We start from the raw sequence: 25489 nt of genomic DNA, 5'->3' as shown, positions 1-25489 counted from the left end.
ACTATATACAAAGACTTACAGACTTCATTTTTCCTCCCAAGACATTGAGTACTTTTGTGAATAACTGTTTTTAACTTCACCCTTTAACTCATTTCTTTTTTTTTTTTTTACCTCATTTTGTGTGTCCTATCTCACCACATAATCCCTTTTTGGGGGGGGGGGGGTACCAGGTATTGAACTCGGGACCTTGTTGGGTGGCACCACTGAGCTACATCCCCAGCCCACATAATCCCTTTTTATGTGTTGTGTGTTTACAAAAGTTCCTTGACATGGTGTGCATCAAAATTATTTGTCAGTCTGTGCTCAGTAGTTAAGATGAATCCCTGGCTAGGTTTGCACCAGCTCACAGGAAAAACCACCTGATTATAATTCCCACAAAGATTTGGTGTTATTTCCTCTAATATCTCTGGGTTGAAACTTTCCTCTGAGCCTCATTTTTGTCCCTATTCACTCTCCCCCTTTTTTCCTTTTTCTTTTCCCTTTCTTCCTTTATAATAACATCGTTCTTCAATATTTCTTCCTTCTTACTGTTTCTTCACCATAAAAGCTTAATCAAGCAAAAAGAACAGTAATAAAACAGAAAAAACAATTCTGGAAAACACTTATCAAAGCGTCTTTCATTCTCTATCATCTGAATTCCTTAAAACAACTGTTACCTATTATTACTTTTTACTAATGGACTTCATAATGAAAGCAACCATAATTAACACACCATGGGACAAAAGTTTAAGAGAGAAAAATCATAATCGGAAAGCTTAGGTCTAGTATTCACCAAGGATTAGGAACTGTCAGAATTGATTCTCTCTTGGATTTGGTTCAGAAAGAGGGGGATAATAATGCTTGGCTAATTAACCAGCATGTTGAGTAGATTAAAGCGCTTTGTAAACATTAATTAAAGATGCAGAGAGTTAGGTGAGGCCAATGTGTTATTAGAGAAAATGTTTTCTTCCCTTTAATCAGGTATCTGTTCCTGGGGAGGGCAAAGAAATGATCTAAGGACTAAGGAATTAGGTTTAGCCCTGGAAGGTGTGTGACTCAATCATTCTCTGCAGCCAGCCGCTTCCTTAGTTTTCTGTGAAATGAAATCAACACAAATATTTTTGGAATAAAGATTGTTATAATGTTTGCCATTCCAGTGTATTGCAAACCCTACAACTAATAAAATCCTATATGCCTTGCTTTCTCCTTCCCTGGCAAGTTGTTCCACCTTTCTGAAACATGGGTAACATTAACTTCCATTCACTTACAAAAGCCTCCCACAGCTAGCTAGTAACCTTAGTAGATATTTCCACAGTGATAAAGATGAAAATAACAAGGAGGGGGTCAAAAACTCTTGGACAAGCTTCTTCAGCTCTCCGAACCCCAGTTTATTCCCCAGGGAACATGAGGATTTTTTTTTTTTTTTTCTTTAAACCAGAGAATTTTTAAAAGCTAGAAAAAAGGTTTTGAATGTTTTCATCACCAAGATATAAGTGTTTGAAGAGCTAGATATGCGTATCCTTATTTGGACACGATAAATGTATGCATATATCTAAACATCACATGGTACCCCACAGATGCGTACAATTTGTATGTGTGTTAAAAAACTAAGTGTATGGTTAAAAAAGAAAGGAAAGAAACCAAGAATTGTTTTAAAACTTAAATGAAATGATGTCTGTACATAAATATTCAACGAATGGTAGTTACTGTTATCATTACGTAAAATATATAGCCTCTCAAAGCTAATGATGGGATAGGGGGAGGAGTCCTGTCTCATTCAGAGCTCCAAACGCAAATCGGAGAGGGAAACTCGAGATCGGAATTGGGACTGATTGTCCCCCAATTTAAACCTCACACCACCGTATGAGGACCTCCGAGAGGCGGCCTCCGGGACACCTGGGGCGCCGGGGCCTAGCCCTTTAAGTGCGGAGGGCGGGCGCGCGCGCAGCGTGCGTCCGGGAACCCGCGTCCGGGAGCTGGGAGCACGCGGGGCGGTCCGGCAGTTGGCGAGGCGCGCGGACTCGGGGAGGCTCCGGCGCTGGGCTCCGGGTCGTGGTCCGCGTGGGCACCTGCTGTCCCTGGAAGGGGCTCCGGCCAGGTGAGTGCGCTCCTCGGGCCCCGGGCAGGTTGCGCGCCGCGGTGTCCCCAATCCGGTCGCACCGAGTCCAGGGGACTGGGCAGGGAGGTGCGGCGGCGCCCGGACGTGCCCCCGTCCCGGGTCGGGAGATCCCGCGCCCCTGCGCCCCTGCGGCCCCTGCGGCCCCAAGGTCGCCGAGAGCGCGCCGGGAAGCGCCAGCCTCTTCGGGATCTCAGAGTCGGGCACTGGGAACGGCGCGCTGTTTCCGACTCGGGTTTCCTGTGGGAGTGGGGCGTAGGGGCTTGTGGCGTGTTTTGAACTTCGGGCGCCGAGCTGTCCCCAGCGCCTTGCCCCGGTTCCCCGCGAGGGCGCCGGCCCCCGACTTCCCACCCGGGACCGCGGTCCCCGGCGCTGCGGAGAGGGGCGTGGGTCCTGGATTGGCCCAGGCACCTGCGGGGCCGCGGTCCTGCGCGACAGGATCAGTAGGTGTATGTCAGCCGCGGCCCGCCAGATACTTGGATCACGCAGGAACGTGTACGGCCTGTCCAGGGAACCCGGGCGAGGGACTAAAAAAATGAGAAGAAAACGTGGCAGAGGTGATACGGTTTAACAAAAGGCAATAAAGTAAACTCCAGTATTCCTCCAAAGCTTTGGAATTTCCCAGTATTATTTTACGGAGTCCAAATTCAGGATCTAGCTTTTGGGGTTTTTTGTCTTCTTAACCGCGAGAACTAACCTGAGAAAACTTCGAATTGTTTGCCCGAACCTAGTTGGTGCAAAGCAGAAAACCTGAAGAGTAAAGAAAAATGATTTTGTGCATCTTTTTACTCCTAAAAAGGATAAAATGGTCATGTCTTTTGCTGGAGACTGTAGGAAGGAGATTCTGTCTGCTTCCAATTTTAATGAACAACTTTTTAAAAACTTTATTTCTGAAAGGTATAAAACACCAAACCAGGTGTAAGTGTAAACTTGAGGAAAATGCTCACAGGAGAATCTGTATTAAAAATATTTTTTTGCTTAATTTTTTTAAGCACTATATGCTTAGGGCTCTAGTATGCACTAAAATTTAGTCCTCAGAGTTTCATGTCTGAATGTTACAGATTGTTTTCTTAGGTGGAGGAGGTATTTTCGTTCATGCAGCCAGTGTGGAAATACAAACAAATGCCCTATTTACTTGGGATTGGTTGGGAAGGACGAAGTTGTCTAAAATCTTTCTTGCCAGACTTGACAGCGTATGTGTGGAGGAATCTTGTATATTTTCTTGGCCAGACTAGTAATACTCATTTATAAGTGATTGGATATATTCCTTGGTAAACAGCACTTCAAATGAGCTTCTTTTTGAAAATTTTGGATACGGATCATTTAAAAGTAACGCATTTTCTCCATTACTAAACGTCAGAAATTCAGAATTAGAGTGATAATTGAGAATCAACTTGAAAGGAGTAATGATGCTTTTAAGAACAGTTGAGCATGTTTGACTTTCCCTTCGGTGCAGAGGATATTTGCCTGCAGCCCTGGCGTGTTCATTAATTCGTTCAGCAATATTTATAGACTGACCACTTAAAATGTGCTGAGTCCTGACTCATTATTGGACATACAGACACTTCCAGATAACAGCCATATGGCCCAAACTGATTAAAAGCAGATCAAGTAAGCCTTCCTTTATCAGCTCCTGAAACGACTCAAAAGTTCTCAGCACCTAAGGAGCCTGTAGTTGGCACCCTGTGTTGATTCTGAAGATCAGCTCAGATAACTACAGAGGTAGAGTGGAGCCTGGAAACCTGAAGGGAGAGAAGGGAAAGGCTTGGGTGGAAGAAAGCTAAGCACAGGGAGTCCTGCAGAACAAAAAGTTCAAGTCCATCTTAGCAGTGTTGTGGGACAGCTGCCAGTGGCATCGAGGTCATTTGGGATGTGCCAGGGGAATCCTAGGAGCATCCCAGAACTTGAGCTCTTCCTTTGCTGGTGAAGGGCAGTGTTCTTTTTCAGTTTCCACTGTACTTTCTGGTGGCTCGTGCTCTCCATGAAGGCCGGGCATGGCAGCTCTGCCCTGACAGCCTGCGACAGTCCCCTCTCGAGGAGCAGCGAGCCTGCTGGCCACTCTCGGACAGCCTCTGGCCACACAGGCACTGCACTCTGCACTAGTAGTGTCACCATAGAGGTATCACTGGTAACCGCACATCTGGGAAGGACCCTGGTGAAGCTGCATCCCTGCATAATGTCCTTATCCCTTTCTAGGCCAGCGACGTTAATTTCATTGTGCGGTGAGGAAGGGTGCATAGAGTGCGTAAAGCGTACCATCTTGCCTTATTGCGGAGGGATCTGCTAGCTCTTTAGGAACGCACATCTTTGGGGGTTTTTTGTTTGCTTGTTTTGTTTTGCAGTCCTGGGGATTGACACCCAGGGCCCTGTGCATACTAGGCAGGTGCTCTACCACTGAGCTACATACCCATATTTTGAGACAGGGTCTCACTAATTTGCCCAACCTGGCCTTGAACTTGTGATTCTCCTGCTCAGCCTCCTGAATATCTAGTATTGCAGACATGCACCTTGTGCCAGGCTATCAGTGTATGTCTTCATAAAAGATATTTCTAAAGACCTAGCACTATAAGGACTTGATTTTCACTTTCTCTTGGAGCAAAATAACATAAAATTGACCGTTTTAAAGTGTGCAAAGCAATGACAGTATATTCACAGTGTTCCCCAACTATCATACTTGTCTAGTTCCAGAGCTTATCATCCCAGAAGGAAACCTGTACCCATTAATCACTCACTGCGCATTCCCCCTTTACCCTGGCAACCACTAATCAGCTTTCTGTCTCTGTCCATTGGCTTATTCTGGACACTGATATAAATGGAATCTTAGAATATGTGGCCTTTTGTCTCCGGTTTCTTTCATTTAGTGTACTGTTTTCAAGCCTCATCCATGTTGTAGCATGTATTGGTTCTTTATTCCTTTTATGGTTGCATAATATTCCTTTGTATGTATATGTTACGTATTTATACGTTCATCTGTTGATGGATAGCGAGTTGTTTCTACCTTTGGCTGTTGAGAATAGTAGTGCCAAACAATCATGCTGAATTTTTTGTTTGAACACCTATTATCAGCTGAGTAGAATCCTGGGTCACATGGGAACTGTTTAACTTGTTGAAGAATTGCCAAAGTGCTTTCTTCAGCAGCTGAATCATTTTCCCTTCTCACTAGCAATGTCTGAGGGTTCTAGTTTCCCCACATCCCTGCCAACACTGGTTATTTTTCACTTCTTGTTGTTGTTTTTATTTTAATTGTAGCCATCTTAATAAGTGTAAAGCAGTATCTCATTGTGGTTTTGACTTGTATTTCCCTAATGACTAATACTGTTTAGCGCCATGCATGTGCTTGCTGGCCATTTACTCGAATAGTTGGCTTCCCCCATCTGCCTACGGTTTTGCGTTCCTCAGTTTCACTTACCTGCATGGTCTGAGAATAATACTGGAGTGCCATGAGCAATCAAAGGTGAAAGTGAGAGAAGCACCTTCACGCAGCTTTGTTACAATATATTGTTACTAGTTGCTGCTGATTTCTTACTGCTTCCAATTTATAAATTAAACTAACATGGTATGTATCTCTAGGAAGAAAACACTGTACAGTTCCATGCATCCTCTGGGAAATCTTGCAAAGTATCCCCTGCAGGTAGGTGGGTGGGCAATCACTGTATACATCTTCTTTAGGAAACTATCTCTTAGGAACTTGATTCTCTTTTGTACTAGATTTCCTATCACCAAAATGTTGCATTGCATAGTGTAGTTATTTTTATAGGATTTGGTATATATTTTATGTTCCTTTTCAATTCTTTGTTCTCTTGTGGTGTTTTTTCTGCTTTCTCTTTTAGGCTGCTTCTCCTACGAGGCCAATTGTCTGGTGCTTTGAAATATTTAATATTAGGCCTGTTTTAGTGATCCAAAAGCCTGGGGTGTTCAGTGGTTCATTCACCAGTATCTGTAGACTGTCTGACCACCCACCAAGTGCCAAGCCCTAGGTAATCATTGGGCCTAGAAACAGATGTGCATAGATTACATTTTATTTTTTAAACTGACGGGGTAATGGGTCATAGAGGAAAAGAACCATATTACACTGGAACTGAGGGGATTTGCCTCAGGTTTCATGACTGGACAGCTGTGACCCTGGGGTTGACTATGTTACCCTCTGGGACTTGGTTTCCTGGGCTGTAAAATTTGAGGGGTGAATGACCTCAGGCCTTTCTCAGACCTTGAAAATTACTGATTCAGCACAGCTTTCCCGTAAAAACCCAGTTCTCGGAGAGTATTGAAAGTAGCTTATTTTGCACAATTACAGTGGTACCTTGGTTCACGAACACTTTTGTTTATAAACAATTTGGTTTGCGAACAGAAGCGTTTGGCAAAATTTCATTTTTGTTTGCAAACTCTGCATCAGGTGATGAGCGAGACTGCAGTGTCTTTCCTGCACAAACACATGCGTGGCTGTCTTTTCCAGAATTGTGGAATGAATTAAGTTTGTGAACCGAAGTATAAATATAGTGATATTTGAAGGAATTATTTTGTGTGGGAAAAAGTCCTCTTTTATACTAGACTATAAACAAGTATAGACGGCACATTGCTGCCTCACCAAATGGAGCATTTGGTATTTCCTGTATACAGAAGGCTTAAAGGGTTTAGAGCATATTCACGTTGCTATCATGCTATGCACAGTTGAAAAGACTGAGGTAAATAAGGAGTAGTGCCTGCCTTTAAGATGTTCTGATCTAATAAAGGAGGTAAGGTACGTGTCTTTTGGGGTCAGAGGACACAGGTTCTTCCTTCTGGGATGTCCGAGTAGCTACTGCAGAGTGTAATGTTGGAGCTGGGCCTATGGGAGGAAAGAAGAAAATGACACTGAGACTGTGTCTTTGATTGTCATGCTGAAAGAGCTTAGCCCTTAATTTGGGGGCATTAACCATGGAAGGCTTAGGAGTACAGTAGTAATAGCAGATCTTGGTTTCTGCCTTTGCTGTGGAGTAGACTTCTGCACCATGAGGGAGTAACTTGAGCAGAATGTTCAGGAGTGAGGAGGGGAGGTTGGAGATGTGAAGGTATAAAAGTGAGATAGCAAAAACACAAGGGGAAGACAACCTGAAAATATCAAATGTCAAATAGAGTTCTTGGTGCAAAAATAGTTTTCAAAAGTGTTTGCTCAGGTAAAGGACCAGAAGCAGCTCTGTGAGTCTTGGATGCTATGTACCTGTTTCCTTGTGTGATAAAAATAAATTGGCCTGTGTATACAGTAGGTGACCAGTGACTCTATTTGATTGAGCTCCTGCAATGCAGGCAGCTTTTCTGCATCAGATTCTTTCAGTGTTTATGACATAAATATCCTGTGTGTTCATGGTTTTTTTCCTGTTGACTACTATTTTGACTTTAGAGATATTTTCTGTGGAAAAACTTGTTAGTGTCAACATAAATAAAATCACAAGGAACACTTCACCTTTTTACAATGCAAATTATCAATTCTATTCTACAAATACTAGAGTAACCATAGAAAACTGACACTCCACTGTTTGTCTGAATCCATCCAGTTGTGCTGCCGGTTGTTAGACCTTCCTTTTTCAACTACTACATTAAGAATTTAATCAGTGACTTTGAAAATTCACAGAAAAATGCTGTATATTTAAACCTTGTATTTCTTAGCTAAGTCTCATTTCATGGTGAGGTTAGTTTTTATTTTGTTTTCCAATGTGGTCGGCTTACAAGTCTGATGTTAAGCTGCCAACTGACCTTTTTTATTATTTGAATAATTATCAAATTCTACTTTTGTACTTAAAGGTGCTCTGTTTTTTCCCAGAGAAATTGGTAGGCAGTTTTTGAACTTGAAAAATATTAACATCTGAACTATTGTTTGGAGTCATCCAGTTTCTTTCAAGCAAACATTTGGTTGACCCTGTTTGTTTTTTTTTAAGTCCTAAGAAGAGATGGGTATTGTGGTCCACTATAAATTCCAGCACTCAGGAGGCTGAAACAGGAGGATCGCTGTGAGTTCCATGCCAGCCTGGGCTACATCATGAGTTCAAGGCCAGCCTGAACTACAATAGTGAGACCCTGTCTGAAAAAACTAAGAACCCTCTGCTCCCTCCTCCCATTAAAATTGAGGGATGTACAGTATTTCTGCCCCTGGGTCTGGATTTGAAGTTTCTTGACAAATTTGTTGCTGAGTTACTAAGAAAGGTGTAGGAAGATCCTGAAAAGCAAAAAAGCATGTAACATCCCCAAGTGAAATGTCCTCATTCCCAGCACCTGAGTAGAGCCAGCAGAGAGGTTGTGAAACTTTTAGTAAGAAGTTGGGTGCATGGATTGACCCAGCAGGAGGTCTTATATGAGCTTTGTTTTCCTCTGGTTTTCATTTAAACCTGTTGGACTTGAGATAAGATATGTAAATTAGATCACTGCTTCCGTCTAACCAGGTGTTACAAATACCAAATGCTAAATGAACATGAACCAAGTCCCCTTTATTTTCATTGTGAGGATGGGTGAAAAATTCAGCTAAGAATTTTAAGCTTCCCAGGACAAAGAGGCACTGTAAAACTATAAGGTGTAATTACTACTTCCAAGTAAGAAATATGTATGATTGCACCAGTGTAGCATGTAGTGAGTACTTAGTAATATTTGCTGAATAGAGAAAGTACACAGAGTTGTTTCACAAAGGGAGAGTAAATTAAACTGGAATTTTCTTCTATTTTTAAAAAATTTACCCAAGAATCTAGAAATAGAATGTCCATATTAAATATATATATGTATTTTAAATTAATTTATTTTTTAAGAGACAGGGTCTCGCTGTGTAGTTCGGACTGGCCAGGGCTACGTAGTGATCCTCCTGCGTCAGCCTGCAGAGTGCTGGAATTACAGGCATGTGCCACCACACTCAATTTAAATATCAGTGTTTAAAAAACAAACTAAAAGTAAAAAATTTACAGTATATCTGTCATTGCAAAAGTTTCATTCGATAGAACTTTTCTCAGTAGGTTTTCACTCTTGCTGATAATTTCCTGCTTGCTTCCTTGTGAACTATTCCGTACTTTATTGTTACTCAGAGCTAATCAGACATCCAATCAAAGTGTCTGCAGGTGAGATTTTATTTTAGGAAAATCTGATTTTCATGTCTTAATTCAGTCCCTCAGGGACTGTTAAGCCTGCCTACCTAGGTGAGGCTCCTTGGTGAGCTTGTTTACTTAAGTGTGGGCTAATCAGTTACTTCCCTTCAGTAATTCTGCATTAAGTAAATTGTTGCCTCCTAGTAATAGTTGAAACTATTCACATACACTTAAAATCTTCTTTATTTTTCTAGGTTACTCAGAAAGGGCTTTTAAAACTAAATGAAAACATGTCTGTGCTTCCAAAGAGGTAAAATTATTAGCCTGTTAAATTTTTAAAATCCTTGAGTGCCAGTTAGAATTTAAGGCCCTAATTTCTTACATTTCAGAAGTAAGGGAATACCTACTTCAAAGAAAAAGGAAGGAGCTGAGGGTGGAGCGAATCCATCATGGCCCTGGCTTCAATGCCCAATACCAAAAATAAACAGAACCAAGGAAAAGCAAAACCCCATGGAAAGGATGCTAAACCCTTGGCTGCATCAGCATTTTCAAACTCCAGTACAAAACTCTACACCTGGAGCACTCCTAGCAACCACCAGCTTCTACCTGAGGAGAGTATTCTTTGATCTGCAGTGCTGGCATGTACTCTGGTTTGCTTAGTGAATGTGTTTGGACACATTCTTTTTTTTTGCAAGACTCTTTAAAATTGAGAATCAGCCCAAATTAAAGAGTTGCTACATACTTATTGACCTGTTCATTTGTGTGGAGGCCCATTTTTGAGGTTAATTTTGGTCACAAATGTGTTGATACACAGCACATTCATATTGACATTTATTACATGTTAATATTGTGTTAAATGTGTTTAGTGTATTTATTGATGGCATATTTTTTTGCGTATGATACAAAGTATCAAATCCAGGGCACTCTACCACTGAGCTACATAGCCAGCCCCTTTTTTTTTTTTTGGTACCAGGGATCAAGGGATCGAACTTGGGACCTTGCGCTTGCAAGGCAGGCAGCAGAACCACTGAGCTAAATCCCTGGGTTTATTTTTCATTTTGAGACAGAGTCTTGCTAAGTTTCCTGGGCTGCCCTCAACCTCACAATCTTCCTGCTTCTGCCTCCCAGGTAACAGGGATTATAGGGATGCACCACTGCACCTGGCCCATCTTTTTAATATATTGTTATTAAGCTAAGTATATTCTGTAATGCTCTGTTAAGTTACTTCCTTTATGCGTCCCATTTGCCCTTGATTGAAATTTATAATTAATTAATTTCCCCTACAGTTGAAGGATTTGACCTGCAAAATAATAGAGGAACAAAGAACGATTATCACAACATTGACATGTTTGAAAGTACTCCAGAGTATTTTTAAACTTTTATTTTAGATCAAAAATGTTTTTATGATGCTCCAATTTTTTTTTGATGCTCTAATATTTTTTAAAGAAGGTGGCTTTAGAATTTAAAATAGGGATTTTGGTTAAGTAATGGATATTGATTAAGTCTATATTTTGTGACAAATGGTATCCAAAATGTTGTACCTTTATTTAAAGAAAGAACTCTGCCTATGAAAAGTTTATAATCTAATTGAAGAAAAAACATGCAGAAACCTGATGTGATCAATTGTATCACGGTGACAAAAATGTCATCCTGTAGTTACCAAGTGGTGGGATGTAAACAGCAGGTCCAGAAGCAGTCAGTTACAGAGCCGAGTGCTGGGTGGAACCCTAGAGGAAAGGCTTGGCAGGTTCGGTGTCTCCCTGAGCTAGGCTGGGACGGCTGGGAGGTGGGCAGAGGCGAGGCAGAGATGGGCACTCACAGTTGAGGGGCACATTAAGGAGGCTTGGGCTGGGTAAAAGGGTTCGTTTTATGGAAAGTGAAGTGGAAGAGGTGAGATGAGGCCATACTCTAGAGAGACAGGTTAAAGCCTGTGTTCCTACGGGCAAGTTCCTTGGCAATAAAGACAAGAGAAAAACTGCCAACTATGTTACCAAAAGCAGTCTAGGATTTTAGGAAGGCAATTTAAATGTCTGGCAGTTTACTACTTAAATGTTGTACTAGTATTTGTTTTATTTTTTTAAAAGTTTTGGGAGAATACTTAGAAGAAAGAAAATTATAGGACCCCCAACTTCTTTTACCTTTCTGTTAGGTCAGCTTTTTATAGGCTCCTTGTCTGCATGTACAACTTTAGTGCGTGCAGTGTGGGACAGAAGGGTACAGACATTGGAATGTTTCAGGTGTGAAACAAGACAAGCAGAAAGTTGTGCCCAGTGCTGTCCAGATGCATTGTGATAACTAGCATAAAATCCTGTTTTTTATGGAAGTAGTCTGTAAGTTCCTTTCAGAAGAGGAAATGGTTAATTTAGTCTCGGAATGTTTTTAAAACCATAATTAAATTAAGAGAAAAGAATATTGGTACTCAGTTTTCTTTTAACTTATGAATTGACAAAACTGTACGTCTTGGCATTTTTCATAGCTTTATTTCCTAATAAACTTCTTATTATAAAACTCATTTTGGGGGGCAGGGGGTAAGTGGTAGACCACTTGCAAGGCTCTGGGTTCAAGACTCAGCACTGAAAAATACTTTTTTTCAATTTTGTTAACACACGTATTTAGATACAAACAGGAATCACCACAGAATAGTTTGAAACTGTAAAAGTAGGACTCCTACCTTTGAGCAAACCAGAGCAAAGTGCTTAGAAAAAGTCACTTAGAAAACACTCATTGCATGTTCATATGAACAAATTGTTGTCAAGAGCCACCAGCAGGCAGACCCACAATGGCTGTTTTGTGTTCACTGATCTTTATTTTCACCCACTATTTAACCATATGAAAAAGCCCACTCAGGATAATGAGCTGTGGTGATTCAGAAACAGTTTCCACGGCAGGGCTCTTTCATTTTTGATGTTCTTGAAGGTCAAGAAAAACATATTTTCTTAAATATGTTTGGCTGTTAGATTATTATATTGTAATTTTTCAGGGTGTAGCTTTAAAGGTAATTTCTTTGCTAAGATCATTTTTTCTAGATTTTGGAACCGATCTTCACAAAATTTCTGGGAGTGGAAGCTGGAGGAATGATGATCAAGAGTAGCACCTAAGTGGAGCATCAGTTCTGCCCTCATCTATAGGTTCGCACCTTGACCCTGCCCCACTCTGCAGATGTTATTCTGTTTACTTAATTTAGGTTCTTTGTTTTCTTGTTATGTCTATTCCACTTAATTTTTTTTATAACTTAAGTTAGATGCTTCGTTCACTAAATATCAGCATTTATATGCATTAGTTGCATCCCATACGTTTTCATATGTAGCATTTCTATTATCACTTGTCCTAAATATTTTCAGATTTCTAAACTATATGTATGATCGTGTCATTCCTTGGGTATAAACCCTCCTTGGCTCCCTGTCACCTATTGGTGAAGTTCAAGATTCAGTCTTCTGGTCCAGTTTACCACATCCCTCCATTGGAACTTCTCTCTATCTGTTTCCACTCATTTTGTACCTTGTGCCTTAGCTAATGCCAGTGCTTTACCCTCTCATTCACCATTGTTCAAATAGGCCATGTATATATCTTTGCTTATTTGCTTTTCTCTGTTTGGAATTTGCAGCAGAATTTAACCAGCAGTCTCCTTAAATCGTAACTCTCTCTCAGGGCGTGCCTTAGGTTTCCTCATTTGCTGTGAAAGTGTTAGCTCTCCCTCCTCTGCTCTTCCATTTTTCCTGCAGTGGCACTGAACTTAGTTACATGTCTGTTTTCCATTAGAGTCAATGAGATACGGCATCAGCTTTCTAAATACATACACGCAGGCTTTGACCCATAAATGTATTCAGTAGGTGTGGGTCTGTGTCCCAAAGAGCTTCTGACAGAGCACCTGGATGAAGAAGCAGTGCATAGAGTGCTCCAGTGGATTGGTGTCTGTCTCTAGTAGGAGACTCTGCTCAGTGTGAAGTAGGAAAATGGTAAACACCGTGCTTAGGCTAGAAAGGAAGAGGAAAGTTCAGATTGAGCAAGCATGATAAAACTTCAATTCTGCAGCTTGCTGTGAGTGGATTAAAGATGATTGCTTTTAGGAAAGTGGTATTTTGAGGTTAACTCAGCAGAATAATACAGTGAGAGTATAGACAATAAGAAGCTGGGAGAATAGTTCGATGGTTGTGGCAGCAGTGCAGGTGGGAGCCATGGTCCTGTCCTGGGGAGTGGGGCCAGCAAGGAAGTGGATACAACTGACCTTGTAAAGGGCAGCTGTGTGAATGAGTGGTAGAAGAAGGGAGGAGTCCTTGAAAGCAGCCTCCAAAGCTTTGTGTGATGAGGCCACAAGTCCCTAGGCCTATTGAGGGCCTTGGACTAGCGAAGATTGGCTCTGGGATTCAATAACCCAGAGATCTCAGGTAAACAATGGGAATACGTAGAGTAGTTACTTGGGTTGTGCTGTACACCTGACTGTGGTGGTTTGGGATGGAGTTAGTGATGACAGAAGGAGGGCTTTATGCATACCTTGTGGGTCATTCTAGGTTCTTTCTGGAATGTCCAGGGGAAGGTGAAAGGAGCTGCCTTTCTCTTCTGCGTCCCATCCACTCACTCCAGGGTGGACAAAGCATAGTATTTTGTAAGTGGTCCTGGGTGTTCATCTTTCCTCAGAAGGTCCATTTGCTTCACTGCCACAGCCTAGCAAGTCTTCTGGGGCTTTCCTCTACTGTGGCTGCTTTCCTTCTGACCAGACATGCTGGGCAGATGCAGGTTCACTAAGATGGGGACATCTGTGACTTTGTTCTCTTGTTCAAGCAGTAAACTAGACTTTACCAAAAGAAGGCTGTTTCTAGGAAATAATGTGAAATAAACACAGGAACTGGATTAGAATAAAAGAAAATTAGCACACAAGCCTCATATTCCTGCTTTTCCCGTGTGAACTTGTGATTTCTTAGTGAATCATACTCTCCTCCTGGGTAGCAGTCAGCTTCTTGATCCATGAGGCTGATGTGGCCTGACCTTGGTCTCACTTTTCATAGTGTGCACTTTTTGAAAACCCAGAGTGAACCCTTGATTAGATGAGGAAAGTGAATATTTTAAAGTAGTAATGACCTTCATAGACATAGCTGTGGTCAGTACCGCCAAGCCTGTTTGCTCTGTGTCTCGTGTGTCCTGGTCCCAGGGTGTCCCTTTCCAGGACAGACAAGAGAAGAAGCTTGCTTTCTTGCCCTACCCTTCAGAAAACTGCTGGACAGTGGACCTCCTATGCAACTCCGTATTTGCAGTTTCTAGGAAACCACAAAAATCCCCATCCTTTGAGAGATCAAAGATTCACATTCTGACCACCCCTACCTTTGGGAAGATCCTGGTTAGCTTCCTCATATTATTTCAAGAGAATTGCATTCAGCAGTCTAAATATTATAGTTTTACAGCTTTTAAAGTTATAACAAACAGGAAAAAGGTGTACTTTCAAAAGGTTGACACCATCTGGCCACACTCTGAGGGCTGCCAGGGGCTGTTGTCACCGCTCAGCGTTGGCACAACTCTGAAGGTCCCCACAAACTGCTGGGGCCCCAGCTCCTGAGCTGTGTGGTGAATCAGCACTTCCCTTCCCATGTTCCATCTCGCTGGTGTGTATGTGGGCAGGGGAAGACTCTTTGTCTAGTAGCCCTCTCCTTTCCTGGGAAGTGATTCAATGTTCAAGCTGAGTCAGTGGGTGGGATTTGGCAAATCTGGAAGAGTTTAAGAATTAGTCTGTCTTCTCCACATTGCCTGTCCCACCTTAGTCTGGCTCTTCTGGGGCCCAAGGATTTAGCTGCACTACATCTATTTACCTTTGCCAGGCATTGCTCCAGCCAGCATACTTGGTATGGCTACAGTGAGTGTTTACACGAGATCCATTTGAGGCATTTATTTAACATTTTAAGTCTTCCTTTTTTTTTTTTTTTTTAACTATTTGGAATAATGATAACTTACAAAAAGTGTACATTCTCAGAATCTTCTTGTTCCATCACCTTGCTCTTAAATTGCCATTTGACCTGTAGTGATTCACCTGAAACGTGAAGAGAAATGGAGTGAAAAATAGTTTTTAAAATCTGTTTTTAGATGTCTGCAGGATTTCTTTTAAGAAAGTTTTCACAATAATTTTTGAAGAGTTAATGATAGGATCCCCCTAAAGGTGTTTAGTACTGATTAGGCCACAGATGGCTATGTGTCTATTGAATACCTCCTGTTGATTAATATTTCTTTTTTGGTCTTCTAGAATGTTCTGTTGAACTCAGTTGTTGTTCAGGAGATGAGCTGTGTTTCCTGCTATAAAGGGATCCAAGGAAAGTATGAATCCAAGGAGCTTAGAGAGAACACTTTTGATGTCTTTGATCCTGGAAGTAAAACAGACATGAACTTCCTGATAACTGTTAACTTAGGGTACTTTACTTTTTATGTGGAAGTTGCAATAGCATCAGGTCTCCGAAGAGTCCTCAAGCCTAAAGATGTCAGCTAAACTTCCATTGGTAACGTCTTAGTTTTTGTCACTTTACCTTAACTCTGAGCCTCAGTGAGCTAGAAAAAGAGCCAGTTTTGTGGTGCCTGAGGCAAAAAAGACAGGAAAAGCCTGAGTGTGAGTGTGACCAAGCCTGAGAATGTAGAACCTCCATGCAAAAAAAAGGTCCCAAAGCATCATTTTAGAAGAGTCATTTTAGCACCAGAGTAAGTTTTAGTACCTCTGTCTTTCCTTAAAAATTATTCTTAAATCTTCAGAGTGGATAACAGTATGAAGGAGAAACAAACCAGCATCCCCAAACAAGTTGTCTTTCAGTGTCCTGATTACCTTTTCTGTAATAGTTGAGTCTGTGAATGTGGATGAATACCACACATGCTGACCATCTGTTTTTGGTGGATAAGGCATTTGTGCTGCTTAATCTTTTTTTTTTTTTTTTTTTTTGGTGCTGGGGATCGAACTCGGGTCCTAGCGCTTACGCAGCAGGCGGTGAAACCACTGAGCTAAATCCCTGGCCCTGTGCTGCTTAATCTTGATTGTTAACTTGGATTAAGAGACTACAGGGGAGGTAATTAGACTGTGAGGTCACTAACCTCATCCATGGGTTAACCCATTGGCAAGTTAATAGCAGAATGGGCTATGAAGAGATGGGGCCATGTTGGAGGAAGCAAGTCGTGAGGGCATGACCCTGGGGACTAGATTTAGTCCCTAGCCCTTGCTTCTCTGGCTCTTCCCTTGTGCTCTGCTTTCCCACTGTCATGAAGTGAGCAGCTTTACTCTGCTTTACCCTTCTACCATGGTGTTTCTGCCTTGGAGCTAGTGGATTATGAACTAAAACCTCTGAAACCATGAGCCAAATTAAACCTCTCCTTTTATTTTTTTGATGCCAAGGATTGAACTTGGGACCTTGAGCTTGCGAGGCAAGCACCAGAACCACTGAGCTAAATCCCTGGCCAACCTCTCCTCTTTTAAAAATTTTGAGTGTCAGGTATTTTGTCCCAGTGACAGAAAGCTGACCAATACAGCATTGTACTGACTAGACTCACTAACTATTGTCAGTGTTTGCTTGATTTCTCTAGAAGTACTCTTCTGCCTCAGGATGGGATACTGGCTCCTGCCCCTCTTCCTGTGAGCAAGCCAGCATCTGAGGTTTCTGTGGGGATGCCTGTCAACCACCACAAATCAGACTCTTTGGAGATGGACTCGGACATGTCACCCAGCTGCAGACTCAGTGACTTGAGCAGAGGAGGGAGTTTGGAGAGTTGGAGCAGCAGCTCTCGGTCCAGAAGTTTCACTTTGGTAAGTGATGATTTTCTTTAATGCTTTTATATTATTTGGTTAGTTGATTTTGCTGCAATCCTTCTCTCTTTTAAGGAATATCTTACAAAATCCTTTTGGGTTAATAACTAGCTTGATGTTTTGGAATACTTGTGAAATGGCATTTGACTTTTAATTATCCTAAATTTTGCACAAACACAAACATTACTCATGGCAGTGGAGTGAATCTCTAGCCATAGACAATAATATAGGGCAGTTTAGTGCCGGAAAGAGCCAAACCTGAAGACAGTAAGAAACCCAGTCAAGAACCCTGCTGCCTTTGAGTTCAGATGGATGAAAGAAGAGAAATATCTCAGAGAATAAAAACAATTCACTTGAAAACAGATTTTTAACCACCTTACAAATCCCTCTCAGAGTCTAGACCAGTGATGGCGAACCTTTTAGAGACAAGTGCCCAAATTGCAACTCAGAACCCACTTATTTATCGCAAAGTGCCAACACTGCAATTAAACCTGGATACCGAGGTTTTGGATTAGAAAAAATAACTCGTACACGAACATCTTTTGTCTTAAAAGAGAAACATACATGTGCCATAGGTTCACCACTGGTCTAGACCCTTACATAACATTAACTAGCTTGGGAATTTTACAGTCTTTAGTTGTAAAGAGGTGATCTTTTGCAAACCCCTCCCTCTAGGATACTCATCTTTGGGAGAAAGAGAGACATATTCATAAAAGGAAGTCCAGAAGAGAACTGACCCTCAGACCCCGCTAGAAACAGTCCGTGGCACATCTCAGACCATCCTCTTCCGGTGGGAGCACCAGTAACAACAATTCTAGGAACTCCTGCTTGGATATTTTCTTTTTTAAAAACCATCATAGTAGTATGTAATAAATGTTATTTTATTAGTTCACCAAAATAAAAAAATACAACATTACCCTCTGAATATCTTACAGACTAAAAATACGTAAGCATAGAGAGTTTAAAACTAATTTTTTATGCTGGGTGCAGGGGCATACACCTATAAATCTCAGCTACTTGGGAAGCTGAGGCAGGAGGATCACATATTTGAGGCCAGCTGGGGCAAAATAACAAGACCCTATCTCAAACACAAAAACAAAAAAACCCAGCTTTTTAATTTTTAAAAATAATATAAAGAACTTTAAAAGGCATATTATAAGACTATGCAGAAAATATATAGATTAATATTCTAGTCATTAGAGCCATAGATTCTCCAAAACATAATTAAAAAGCTCACCTGCTGTGGCATAAAAGGGTATTTCAAAACTAGATGGTACTAATTCAGGCACAGTATAGTATAAAAGACTATTTTGTACATATCGTGATGAAATAGAATTGAAAATGTTTGTCGGGCAGCCTTGGGCTCTAAGTGAATGTGTATAGAGAATTAGGCACAGGCAAATGAGCATTAAGGTCTGATGTGGTCCAGTGTCAAGATATATCGTGCAGGAATACCTCTTCAGAGACTAATATTCTGGTTGGAAAGGAGGTCCATAAAGTTTCAGCTTCAAAGTCACAAAGAGAAATGGTTTAGCCTAGGACTTTTTATCATGACTTTTTTTTTAATAAGAAATGTCATTAGGTTGAAGATGAGAAAGATCTCTTACATTTAAGATGTCTTACATTAATAACCATCAGAAGTGAGAACAGTAATCTGCTTCTTAGCCGGTTGTGGAGAGTTACTCTGAGCTTTTGGTGTTAGGCTTCGTGGATTTTACTGTGGGCTGAGTTAAATGGAATCAGAGGGACTTTCCACCAGATCTAAAACAAGTCCTTGTACATTTTAAAGTTGCATTCTTCTTTACTGACCAGTAAGTATCCCAAAATGATAACTAGTCAGTGTCCTGAAATGAGTTCAGAGTAGTAAATATCACAGAGATGTTGATGACATACTCAGGTTCTTATCCAGATCTGTGTACCATTGCAAGAGCCCATCACTTTCAGCTTTGTTTTCCATGTTAGGGGAGAAAGGGGGCCGGTGGGGTGATAACCCTCCCTCCAGGGCTGTTGTAAAGCTGAACACCTGGTCCCAAATCAGTGCCTCATTCCAGCTTCCCTTTTCCCAGGGTCCCCTGAGCTTCCAGGTTGAGCACAGTTCTCCCTCATCCTGCCACCACTGTATGTGCTTCGCTCTAGTCTCTTTCTTGTATCAGTCATCTTCTACATTAGTTTTCTTTGACCACTAAAGGTAACATGGTAAAAGGGAAGTAATTCCTATGGACACCATTATGACTGAAGCTGTTTTAAGAAGACAATTAACCATCTTTTAAGAAGACAGTTTTGAGAAGTCAGGGTCCTTATTTCTCAAGAGGGTAATTATGAGCCAAGTGTGGTGGTGTACACCTGTAATCTCAGCATTCTGGGAGCCTGAGGCAGGGAACTGAAGTTTAGTGACTTAGGAAGACCTTGTCTCAAAATTAAAAAAAAAAAAAATTTTTTTTAAAGACTTGAAATGTAGCTCAGTGAAAAGCCCTTCAGTTCCAAGTACTACCAAAAAAATAAGTGTGGGGGGCAGTAATTTGTGGGTTTTTAATTTTTCTTGTTTTTCTTTAAAGATTTCTTCTTCTAAACATTTTGTAAAAAGCAGTTACTGGAACTGGAACCAACTGGCCAAATCTTAGAATATCTGAGTATGTCTTTACCTTTGAAATTTGAAAAGGGCATCTTTGTTTGGTTTTTGTTTTGGTACCGGGGATTGAACTTGGGACCTTGTGCTTGCAGGGCAGGCGCCAGAACCACTTAGCTAAATCCCCGGCCCAAAAAAGGGCATCTTTAATAGGAATATAAGGTGCATTTCTTTACAAAACTAGTGGCATGATTCGAGAAGTTACTGCCTTACGAGGTGATGCAAATCCAAAAGGTTTGAGAAGAATTTAGAGGAATTCATAGATTGTGTTAGTTAACTTTTCTCTAGTTGCTGAGACAAAATACCAGCCACCAAAAATTAAAGGGGAAAAGGTTTCTTTTTTGGCTTACAGTTCATAGAGGTTTCAGTCTGTAATTGTCTGGCTCCAAGGCAGGGATAGCAAACAGGCGTAGTAAAGGTAACAAGGAATCTTAACAGTGTCGTCCTGCTCCTTTTATTTTATTCAGACTACCAGGATTAGGGCAGTGCCAAACCAGTAACTCAGGTATAGTGGTTTAGTAATCACACACCCTTAATCTTAGCGTCACATATTCCAGATTTAGCTACCTTCAGAAAAGAGTGCATGAGGCTGTAGGGGACATCTAGACACAAGCCACAACACAGATAATGGCCTTTTAGTGCTGCTGCAGGAAGCTTTGATGTTAGGCCACCTGTACAGTATGCTTGACCTCTTAAGTCTCATTACTGTGTCATTTCAAAAACCACCCTGGTGCCGCTGCCAGGGGCAGAATACTGTCTTATGCCAGCATATTGGATTCGTACTCTGTCTATGTTCCTGAAGCCTGTTCTCCCAAGGGCTTACTGGAGCTGCCTCTAGAAAATAACGAGATCTAGCTGGCTGGAATGAGTGAGCAGCTCTTCATACTTACAGTTAATTTCTAAGGAACTTAACTCAAATATTATGTTTACTTCTTTGAGTTTAGGTTGGGGACATCCTGACCATACTTCCTATTCATTTTTATCTCTAATTTAGGCAAATGCTACGATCCAAATTCATTGGGTGAATTTTTGAGATTTAATGTTGGTTTAGGCCCCAGCCTTAGTTGTCCCTAAGCTGATGAATGCAGGTAGACCTGAAGGTATGTAACATGTCTCTAGCAGCCCCTCCTTCTCCAATACACTGTGTGTCCTTTGGCCTAGCCCACTGGTTCTAGAATAAGGAGGTAGAACAGGCAGTGGGAAATGCTTTCCTCGTGGCTAGGTTAGGCTGAAGTCCAGGGGTTGTACTAGGAATTTGATATGCCCTTGGCCCTGTGATTTGAAGAGGAGGAAAACAGGGGAGTAAGAAAGGAGAAGCCAACTTGTCAGTAAGTACCTCTCTCTCCATTCACTGCTGGGTTCATACCCACATGGAATCAGAAACAATCCTGGTTAAAATACAATTTTAAGACATGACTAAATAGCTTCTGGGAGACATTAATTCAGTAAACATTAGTAATACCTACTCTGTACAAGAACTGAATAAATCCTAGTTTAAACTTTTTTAGTAACTCACAGTTTGACTTTAGCAAGATAGACCTGTAGAGCTAGGACAGTGACACAGCTTATAAGAAGACTCAGAGGATGGTAATGCCACACATGTAAGGTATTTCTGTCCTAATCAGTATCTCTTTACAAGAGATAGAGATCAGGGGTGGGTGTAGCTCAGCAGGAGAGCACTTGCCATGGAGGGGAGGGACAGAAGGAGGAAAGGGGAATGGAGAGATCAAGAAATAGATGAGAAAAGTGATCTGTGTTGCCAGTTTGAAGAAGTTTAAGGCACCCAGGGAGCCCAAGTGTGATCCTTTGAAGCCATTGTTCTTTAGTTCTGTGATCAAGACTGTACATATATCTCATTCCTTGCTAGTTTGTCTATGTCCCTTTCCTGCCAGAAGTATAGGTTTAAGTTAGCCATAGTGAAAAATTTCAAGTGTCTAGTTAGAAATAACCATAATTAAGTTTTTATTCAGAAACTGGGAAATTCCATGTACACTTATATGGTCTTTCTTTTGAGGTTGCCAAAATAAGCCAGGCTGTAGAGCCATGTAAAAAAGAGGCTTAGCTGTATTTCCTTCTCTCTGGCTTTATTCCATTTCAGCTTTGCTGCGGGGTGGGGGGGTGTCTCTCATCAACTTAGATTATAAAAGCAGTAAAGCATTGCTCAGATGTCAGGGAGACGTTTTGGTGTCTGTAAGAACATACAAACATCTTGATCATACTCTGGCAAAACAGATACCCTGGACCAGTGACCTAGGACTCAGGGATGAGGTGGGGGAGGGAGAAAAAGTGTTGGGGCTTTGTTCATCTCAAGAAATGTTTTTAATCATCTTCATTTTCGTAATTTTGAGGAGACGCTAGAATTCACGTAAGTTTTCCTGGTTCCTTTTTTTATCCCTCACTACAAGTTTCCACTTTTGTCTCAATCTGTAGTTACACTAACTGTCTTTGCTTAAAAGAAAATCAAAAAGAAAAATCCTAAGAACTTAATGATGGGAGCAAGAGTGAGGAGTTTTTCTTGAAGTAGGGGTTACTCCAGTGTATGTATTTAAAATCTTCTCGAGTTTCTTGTTCAACCAAAGGCTTTTGTTTTTTGTTTTTTGTTTTTTTCTTCTCTATACTACCCTTCCTCCCCACCAAAAATACCTCCTGTCTCAGATCTGTTCCAGCATAGATCTGTCTGGGATTGCTTACACTTGCAAGTATTGTTAGGATTCCTTTAAAAAAATTATCATCTGACTTTTTATCTGGATCATCCTCTCACAGCTTGAATTGGGCTATGTAGATGTTTTTCTGTTACTTTTGTGCAGGAAGAATAGAGATCCACAAGAATTTGTCTCTTCATGGGAGTCTTGTTCAGTGTATATTCTAATTACCTTAACATAGTTAGCCTTTTACATTTTCTGGCTTAAATACACTAGAAATTATTTCTTTAAAATGTAATATATGGGGCCAGGGATTTAGCACAGTGGTTCCGCCGCTGCCCTGCAAGCACAAGGTCCCAAGTTCAATCCCAGGTACAAAAAATAAAATAAAATTAAATTAAATTAAAAATATATATATAATATATATGTGTTAGGGAAGGGATAAGTTTCTCACATTCTTAAATTTGTGTTTTCCTCAGAGACTTGTAGACAATACCTTAACTGAGTATGGTTGGATAGAATAGGTGAAGTATGGCTATTACAATTACAATCTACAATTACAAGAAGGGCTCAGAGTGATGGCCATTAGCTTCTAGACACTTCTTAGTATGGCGAACTGCTGCTTGGGTAACCTTGGTCATTGAGATTGCTGCACATGCATTTTCAATTTCTTCTCTAAGGGCCAGCAGCATAGTGGAATTTTTGCAACATACAACATCCTCTAGGGTCCCCCATATGAGGGTAACACCATCAGTTGAGAAAACGTCATACTATTTTTATTTGCCTGAAGTGTGTATACATTTTTTGGTAGACTCTGTCTCTCTCTATATATGTATTGGCATTACACACTGTGTACATAGTTGAAGACATGTTACTCCATAAATATGCATAGTTCTTCTTGTCTTTATCAGTTAATAAAATAGTGCACATTTAATGGTTTTTTATTTACAGATTTGTGCAACCATTACCAGTTGGTTTTAGAACATTTTCATCCCCGCCTCCCAAATTCCCATGCCCATTCGCCATCATTCCCTGCTCCTCCGTCTCCAGCCTCTGCCCACCACACGTCTTTCTCTGCACCCTTCCTGTCCAAGCCAGCAGCTGCCATCTCCTCAACCAGGATGAGTAGACAGGAACTCCTCTGGCCTAGGTCCAGGTCTTACCACTTTCCTGTCACTGAGACACAATACCCAGCACCTACAGTTTAAAAGAAGGGAAGGTTTATTTTGGCTCACAGCCTGTAGAAGTTTCAGTCTGTAGTCAGATGGTTCCAAGGCAGGGTAACATTTAGAGGAGAAGCAGCTCATGACATAGCAGCAGGAAGTGTGGGAGGATGGTAAACCCTCTAGGCCACATCTCCAGTGACCCACCTCTTCTGATCAGATCCCACCTCCTAACAGCAAGTCAGCCATAAACTCATCAGTTGACTAATCCACTGATGATTATCATACCCCCATGATCTAATCACCTTCCAAAAGCCTCACCTAGGAGCACATGAGAATTGGGGGGGGGGCATCTAGATATAAATCATAAAGGTCCTTGTGCCCCTTTTCTGGCCCTGAAGCACCTGGTGCCCCAAGCCTTGGCTTGGGTTTTGTTCCCTTTCTGCTTTCTTTCATCTCCCAAGTGCACACAGAATCCAGGTTTATTGAGAAGGCAGGTTCACATTGAGGGATTGGGCAGCAGACTGAACCCACAGCATTTTCGATCTTGCATCCAAGTTCAGGGCTCCTGACCAGGCTGATCACAAAGCTCTGGATGTACATTCCAGTCATCCCTCCCAGACCCTCACCCTAGAGAAAGCCCTAAGGTTGAGAAGGCAAGAATCCTAGGATCCTGGAGCCTGGGGTCCTGCTCTCTGACCAGTCTTCCTGAAACTGATGTGTGTCTCATATTGTGCAAATAAGAAGTGAGCAGAAGTAGGAAGGAACTTGGGGGTAAAACTGTACACTGAGGAACTCCAGGATAAAATGCATAAGACTTTGCAGACATCCAGGCAGGATCTGTTGCTACTTAGTAGTAAGTACATGGTTAGAGAAATAAAAAGAACAAAACAAAAGTCAAGTTTAGAATTTGCTTCTAGTTTTGGCCCCTCCGTGAAGTAGTTGTGTGGCCCTTGGAAAGTTATTGCTTATCTCTGAGACTAGTTTTCACGTCCCCAGGTAAGGGAGGTGGATGGACTGATGTGTGCTATGCACCGCTCAGCAGTGCACAGGGCACAAATAGGCAGGTAGGAGGCCCCCTTCTAAGCTTATTTTCCAGATGAAACCTCTTGTTGGGACTACTTGTTCTGAGGTTGGATAAGACATGGACTTTACACAGTTGTTATTTTGTCCTTCCCTTAGTGTAGGGAATTGGCGTGTACAGTATTTCACCTGTTACCATGCTGGGGATCCACCCCTTGCTTACAGTAGAGTACCACTGAACTTCACCTCAGCTCAGGCCAGTACCCATTCAATTCTACTGTCTATACATCAAAAGGAAAATGATTATACTTAACCAAAATAGATTATCTAAAAAAGTCATGAATAACCCTATTGAAGCATTGCATGAGGAAGGCCACAGTAGAAGAGAAAGGACATTAATTTATTTTCGTAGGCTTTTTATTTCAATAAAAAAGCCACTGTTGAAGCTACATGCTCAGCCATTTATTGTTTGTTTGTTTGTTTGTTTAATTTTGAGGTAGGTATTTTTAAGTTAACTAAGTTGCCCATGGTGGGCTCAAACTTGGAATCATCTTGTCTCAGCCTCCCAGAGTGCTGAAAATACAGGCCTGTTGCCACCATGCCCTCTGAGATTTTATGGTTGTTACCACTGTCGTGTCATCCTAACAGCATCCATAGTAGTTATATCTGATCACTAGGGGAATTTTTGCTATACTAAAAACCCTAATGATTTCAGATTTAAAGGATTTCTTGCTGAATTACTGAGGTAAACCACTCTGTGTGGGTTGAAGAAAAATGTGAATGTCTTAGGGTGACTGAAGAGCAGGAGATGTTTAGTCTAGCAGTAAGATGTGTGGAGAAAAGGTGAAGCAGGAATGCTTTATGTCTCTGATGACTCCATCAATCTTCAGTATATTATTTTTTAAATTTCACAAAATGAATCAAGACATACACATGTGATGACAAGGCAACTGGCATGTTGGTTACAGTAGTTTACCTACAGGATGCAAGACAACCTCTAAGCTAGGTGGAAGTTCAAAGATCTATCAGGCATAACTCTTTCACGTGTACAGTTCAGGTAGAAAAGATGGATGATGAATAACTAAAGTAAAAAGTAGAATTTTACCTAAGGAATCGATTTTACTTCTTAAATGTCTCT

The 25489-nt window shown here is 41.3% G+C and overlaps 1 protein-coding gene across 1 annotated transcript in view; it reads left to right on the top strand.

Moving 5' to 3' along the window:
* Positions 1–1919: 1919 nt before the first annotated feature.
* Proser2 (proline and serine rich 2) overlaps positions 1920–25489 on the top strand; it is a 37038-nt gene continuing 13468 nt past the window's right edge. Inside the window, exons 1-2 of the mRNA XM_004854566.3 lie at positions 1920–2077; positions 16678–16897. Of these exons, the coding sequence (XP_004854623.1) occupies positions 16760–16897 (138 nt within the window). The 5' untranslated portion in view covers positions 1920–2077; positions 16678–16759. The remainder of the gene's footprint in view (positions 2078–16677; positions 16898–25489) is intronic.

The sequence above is a fragment of the Heterocephalus glaber genome, unplaced genomic scaffold, assembly GCF_053883595.1.
Source record: "Heterocephalus glaber isolate CG9 unplaced genomic scaffold, H.glaber_assembly_v1.0 deba00001472, whole genome shotgun sequence".
Taxonomy (NCBI): Eukaryota; Metazoa; Chordata; class Mammalia; order Rodentia; family Bathyergidae; genus Heterocephalus; species Heterocephalus glaber.
Note: the sequence above shows the minus strand (reverse complement) of the source record. Positions and strands in the feature narration are given on the sequence as shown.